At 46.7% G+C, this 6,729-nt stretch overlaps 1 protein-coding gene across 1 annotated transcript in view; it reads right to left on the reverse strand.

Moving 5' to 3' along the window:
• AOAH (acyloxyacyl hydrolase) overlaps positions 1 to 2,956 on the reverse strand; it is a gene marked incomplete at its 5' end in the record, with an annotated part of 72,432 nt that extends 69,476 nt beyond the window's left edge. Inside the window, 3 exon segments of the mRNA XM_084306983.1 lie at positions 2,387 to 2,541; positions 2,831 to 2,925; positions 2,927 to 2,956. Coding sequence (XP_084163109.1) covers positions 2,387 to 2,541; positions 2,831 to 2,925; positions 2,927 to 2,956 — 280 coding nt within the window.
• Positions 2,957 to 6,729: the final 3,773 nt, after the last annotated feature.

The raw sequence follows: 6,729 nt of genomic DNA on the forward strand, positions 1-6,729 counted from the left end.
CAGGGAGTGCCGCTAGCAAGGGGAGCAGAAAAAGGGTGACCAAATTGTAACACATTCAGCTGGGGTACCAGAGCTGTACTTCACTCTCCCATCATATAATTTCTGCATACTTCTTCGAGGTGGGTGCTACTTTCAGTGGAAAGATTTTATGGAAAATATTTTCTGTGTTTTGTAACTGAAAGAGCATCTATTTCGTCACTGGCATTGTCTATTAACATAGTAATCTCCGTCATGTGAGTTGAGCACACAGAGCAGTGCTCAGAAATGACTATTCAATGTGCAGACACCTCATTTCACTTAAAAGAAAAAAAAATGAGACAAATGTTTTCAAAAGATTAGTCCCCTGACCAAGCATTTAATTGAGAAAGTCCATTTCTTCAAGAAAACTCCTCTATGTTTCGCAGTGGGTGTCTCTAATGTTAAAAATACTGCCTTGGTCTATATGGCCAAAAAGTCAGTGAAAGTTCTCACAGCCCTCTTCTGATGCCTTCCCAGACAGAAAACTGAGCTAACAGTGTCTGTGGTCAAGCTGTTGAAAGGAAATTATACTTGCCCTCCCAGAGATGTGGTGCATCTCGACTTCATTTCTGCTCCTAGGAGGGCTGGTCACCAAACCAGATGATACCCCTGTTCCAGTGCAACCAACACCCCTGTCCTCTTTGTGAAAGGGAAGAGGCACAGGCAGCTTGTCCTCCTTTCCAAGAGATAGCCAAAAAAGCAGCTAACCCACAAATCCCTGGGGTGATTGCTGGGGTGCCTGTGGTCACCAGCCTTGCCCTGTGATGCTTCAGTGCCCCGCAGACTTCTCTCTTGTGGTTTACAGGAGTGGTGAAGGTCTCTGGGGGTCATTTAGGGTTTTTGTGCATCAATGGGGCAACTAGGTGCTCATGAAGTAGCTGGAAAGGGCAGACAACATTTGGAGCTGAAATTTAAAAATTCAGCTGTAATAATCCCAGGGGAAGCATGCTCACCTCTTCCTCCATGCCATTAAAAATGCTGCTGACTAAAGATCTGGCCATTAAAAAGCACCATCTCCCTCTCACTACCTGCTCCAGCAGCAGTGGTCGCAGGCAGCCATTTCTGCTTTTCACCACTTGCTTTCATTTTCTGGCTGGCGGCTGAGCCCTGGCTGGAGCTACTCAAGTCCATGACTTCGCTCTGCTTTCCATTCACCCTGCCTCAGCACTGCTCAGATCCGCACTTTGGGTGGCTTGGGAGCGTGGGAAACAAACAAACAACAAAAACAAAATTACAATCAAGCTTAGAATTATTTCTAATTGTGCTCCTTGAGACACAATGAAAATTATTTTTGCTTGAAATATTGCCTTCTGAGGCATGGAGAACTGCAACGTGATTTATTAAAAATGCCCTGAAAGCTAAAAAAAAGACAGTGTAAAACATTGGGTCATAAAGTTAAGTGATGGATGTGGTTGATACATTTGTGTGCATGCAAGATGTAAGCCGCCACATCCCTCTAGGCATACAGAGTGTCACACCGACAGCCCTTCTGACGCAGAGATACCCCCAGGTCACGCTGACCAGTCACCAGTTCTGCTTTGAGAAGAAATTAGTCAGGGGTGTCAGGGCTGCACAATGCTCCCAGCCACAGCTGCTGTGGAGATCCCCACAGGCACGTTGGCTCTGTGGGAGGGGGCTGCCAAAACGCACCCCCCCCACCTCAGCTGGGCTGCCACAGTCCTGTTCAGGGAGCACATGGGAAGTGCAGGATACACTCATGAGAAGGAGAGATGGGAGGAAGGAGCCCTGGCAGTTTGTTGGCTGCACAGCAGGAGATGGGACTACCCTGATGTCCCCCCCTGCTGGCATCCCTTGGCCCCAAAACCAGCACAGGGATCAGCCATGCCGCCAGGTCCTGGGGAATTTCAGCTGCAGCATGCAAGCACCTTGGACAACAACCTTCCAGGCATTTATCTGTGGCCCAAGCGAGGATCAGCTACTCTCAGGAGTGGTCTCCTGGGAAAGGGAATCACCGAGGAGACCCTACATGAGCCAGGGGACAGCGTGTCCTCCCGTGGCTACACACCACCCAGCCTGACCCACCGCCAGCATCGGGAACTGTCGCCAGTTTTCCAGGTCCCAGACTTATAAACGCTGAAGCCACAGCTTCAGACACCATTCCCTGTAGAGCAAAAAACCGTGAACTTTGGGAAGCAGCCGCTCAAAAACAAAATCATAAAATAACTCCAGACACCACGCTGGCCTTGCAACATCTTAAGTGATAATTTCGCCAAAGGCTTTGGGTATTTTGCAGTACAGCTGTAGGAACAGATAAAGGAGTGATTTACGACATGCACAGCAGTGCTCCGCTCACCGGTGCAGTAACAAATGAAGTAGCTGGCCGGGCAAACAGAGCCTGCATACATACCGACACAGGTGTGTCCTTTGTACAGCCCGGAGGGGAGCAAAGGGGGCAGTGAGTCGTCTCCGCTGGGCAGAGGGGAGCAAGAGGCAGCCTTCAGCAGCAGCAGCAGCCAGAGGATGCAGAATAAATTAAGAAATGTCTGCCTAGAGGCCCTCATCCTAAGGAAAGAGAGAGAAAAAAAACAAAACAAACAACAATCAGATGGGAAGAGCGCATGTGCGCCTGCATTCCCTTAATGCGCGGGGAGCATCCTGCATCCCTATCACACTGGCAGCTCCCGCGAGGGGTAAAATACGATGCAGGGCTGCTCCCCAGTCTGCCCCTATGGAATGCAGGGAGCACCCCACACTCGCCCCATGGCTGTGGTGAGGGGGCTATGTCCCTGCAGCTCTTGCTGCCCTCCACACCCCCCCATGGCCTGCAGCCCCACCTGCAGCTCTTCCCAACCTGCCGGCCTGGCGGGACAAAGAGGGTTGCCTGAGCAGCTCTGGCTCAGTGCTCTTGCTTCTCCTGCACCAGCAGTGGGTGACTAACGACCTTAAAACCACAGTAGCTGCTGGAGCCACTCAGCATTAAGAACGCAAGACACTCCCCTGAGCAACTAGTGTTGCAAAAAGAAAACAACCCACAAAACCCTTCCTCCCCCGCCTGGGCCCAGCACTCCTCTGCCCTCCTCCGCTCAGATAAATAAATAAATAAATACTCTCCTTCTGCTTCTTTAGAGCAGGGTTTCTGTACAGGAGGATGGGGTAAAAATAAAATAAAATTAAAAAACAAAACAAACAAACAAACAAAAAAAAAAAAACAGAAAGAGGCTGCCGGCGGCAGAGACCAGGTCAGGAGGATGGGCTGGCAGCTGCTGGCACGATGGCAACAGTGGGAGCGAAGTGAGCTGCACATCTGGGAGTGGGCTGGGGCAGCCCTGCTCCCACCAGCCTTGTGAACATCCCTCAGCTGCCTGTGAGGTTTGGAAATGCTGATCTGTCCCTGCTCAGGCAGGCACAACAGCTAAAGGGTTTTCCTGCCTGTGCTGTTCTCGAGGACGAGGCTGCAGCCAGCCATTCCCTGTCCTGAAGACTCATGGTCGGCTCTCCCAGATGTGGGCAGGCTTTTGTTGCAGAACGCTGAAGTGCAATGAGGAGCCTGTCTCCTTTGGCACCTCTACAGACTTCTCAGGCATAATTAAAGCAGGCTCGTAAATGGCGCTGTAAAGGGAAACACGGATAATATAAATCAGCAGTTTCTCATCTTTAAAATCAATGATTCCCTACCAAATCCTCAGCCAGTCCTGCAGATCAATATGACCCCACAGCAATTGTGTCATCTCTAGTATTTAACATGGCTTTTGTGAATGGTTTCTTAAGACTTCTCTTCAGCAGGAGCCCAACCTAAGGCGCTTTCAGAGATGGTCACTGAAAGCCTGCCTCAGCTCTGGGGAACAATTTGCCTTGTGGTCCATGGTTTTGTAATCCAGTGGCTCTGGAAAAAAAAAAAAAGTTAACAATTTCAATATGAATACGTATCACTGTATATATTCATTCCCTAAACCAAGACATTGGCTTGCAAATTTATGTTTTTCCTTTTTTTAGGGAAAAAAAATACACCCAAAATAGAGCTAATAGCTGTTGCTGAGCTTTGCAGGCCTGTTCCTGCTTATCGTTCTTCATATAGCTAGCGATGTTCAGAGCAGCTCCCTCTTTCTGCTTTTTTTTTTTTTTTTTAAATAGCAGATAAACAAAAATCATAGTGCAAAGTACCTTATCCATATGCCAGCCCTACTGAAATCTGCAGGATGTTTTTCTTAACGCTGTAAAAACTTGCTATAAAAAGCCGCTGTGCTACAGTGACTGCAGCTCCATTAAACCCTTTTTAACATACATATCACTTGGTTCCCGATGACACTTTGAAGTCCTTTAAAATTGTGCGTATTGGCTCATGAGTGCTTGCTGCTAAAGCAGAGTGCTAATAATAGACAAGGAAAAAAATCTCGCTAGCACTGAGGTCTTTGGAATGGTTTCCACTTTATCACTGTAGTGAAACACAAATCCAAACAGCAGCACTTAGAAAGTATACAGCCAGCTCCCAAGCTGCTCCCTGATGTGTAAACCTGCAGAGCATACTGCTCTATCCCCTCATTGGCGGGGTTATTTTCTTGCATTTGAGGTTCAAAAGAGTGGTGAGATAACCCAGAATTACGTGTAATGCAGTGCTGTTTTTTTACTAGACCTCATGCATTTGTGAAGCTCTTACACCAATTACAGAAAAATTTGAAGCTTTAGAAATATGCAATTTGATCAGACAAACAGGGGATACGCACGTGTAGAATTAGAAACCAGCTGGGAATTTGACCCCTCCCAATGTTAAATCTTTCTTTCTCCCACTTAAATCAGATAGCAAGGCCTGCCTCTTGCCAGGTTGGCTTTGGCAAAGGAACAAGTGATGTTGTCTCTTCTTAGCATCATACATAAATGAGAGGTTAATGGGAGGTAAAATAAAACACATCAAATCTGTCCCAAAGGAAGGGATTTGATCATAAACACTTCTATTACATTTGTGCGTAACATCTAAGCCAGGAAAAAGAGAGATGGGACAAACCTGGCTCAGGAGGTGCTGCCCTCCTCCAATACTGGGTGTGCTGGCCTTCTGCACACACAGGGGTCACCCTGCTTGACACAGGAGATGATTACATCCTTCCAGGTTATGCTTCCTGGGGATTTGTAGAGTACAAGGAGGTTCACAGAGCTAGCACCAGTTGCCTGACTCCCACACGCAGGCCAGCAGTAAATGTGGTGCATGGGGGACACCACCTAAAGAGGGCTTTGGCTGCCAACAGATGACAGGCCCCAGAGAAGGTCACGAGGACTAATGGACGATTACATGCCCCACTTGGTATCTCCTGACTCAAGCTCTCTATTTGCACCCCCAAGCCTCTCTGAATTTAGACCAATCTGAGAGAAATGTACACACATGCCAGGCTGCCAAAAAACCCGAGGCAAAGCAGATGAAGCAGAGCAGAATCCAACCTAAATTTCTGTGAGTGCAGAGGACACAGCGGCAGTGTGTGTGCACATCTAGTGAAGAAATACAATCTCCGTGGTGGGTCCTAAGAGCAGGAGTGTGGTTTCTGGGGTCCGAAGGCCCCATAACACTCTTTCATTGCTTGTACTTCAATATGAGCTAGAGGATGGGTAAAGTTTCAGCCTCCCCTGTTGTTGCCCCTGATAGAGATGCAATGAAACAGATTTAGGTCTTCTGATCTTCTGAATAATGGCTTAAACACCACTGCCAGAGCTCTTGAAGGAAACAGTCAGTCTCCCCAAAGGGGATCCTTCATGTGATTGCCACTAAAAGTGCAAAATGAGATGCAAGGAGGGAGTTATTCTCAGTGTTGCTTTCTGTAATGGGTCCCTGAAGACCTGTTTATGTGCATGGCAGACACACTGAAAAAAGACCATGAAAAGAAAAGGGGATGGAAAATACTCACTTGAGGCCACGAAACGGGACAAATAGGCATCCATATATATGTCACCTGTCAGAAGTAGGGATTGATCAGTTGGAAAAGGGATATGCTCCCTTGAAATATGGAATAGACATCTTACGAAAGGAGATCAGCTGGCACTGCGTATTTATCTACCCTATTATGTCCAAGTCACTGCACACATTACTGCACTTTTTTATACTGTTTGGTTAGATTTTGTTACATATCTATTTTTAAGATATATATATATATATATATATTTTTTTTTCTTCTGTCACATTCATGCAAGCATTTTTATGATGACTAACTGTTATTTTGGGAGGTCTTCTCCCTGTCTCTCTCTCTGTCTCTTTCTCCTTATTTGACATGTTGTTCAGTTCTTAAGGGAATAGACATATGCCTTGTATTTTTCTGGCTGAAGAGATAAAACCTGCAGGAAGAAGCCTTTAGATCAAAGATCCTCTCAGTCCCTTCTCTTCCTTTTATTTTCCAAACGCTGTCCTTTGTGCCCTTTGACGCTGAGGTTCCCTCTGGTTCTTTGTGTTGATTATTTTTCATTGCTGCTCTCAGGATTTCTTGATTGTCATAATCAGTTCCACGGTTGGTGCATTATCACTGGCATGGATGAACATTTCCAAAGCCCCATGTGGATTTGCTTCTGCACCACATCCAACTGAGTCATTCCCTCTGCCCCAGTTTCCTTATCAGTTGCTGCTTGCAGTTCAAGTTATGCATCTATTTCAGAGTCTCTCTCAATCTCATTGTCATTCAAAGCTGCAGGGAAAGCATTTAAAGCAATATTTTCCTACACTCCTATCTGAAAATTTGTTCCAAGCTATTGCCAAGCTGTAGCTGAGATGATTATCCT

This window comes from Netta rufina (genome assembly GCF_964035555.1).
Source record: "Netta rufina genome assembly, chromosome: 2".
NCBI classification, from domain to species: Eukaryota; Metazoa; Chordata; class Aves; order Anseriformes; family Anatidae; genus Netta; species Netta rufina.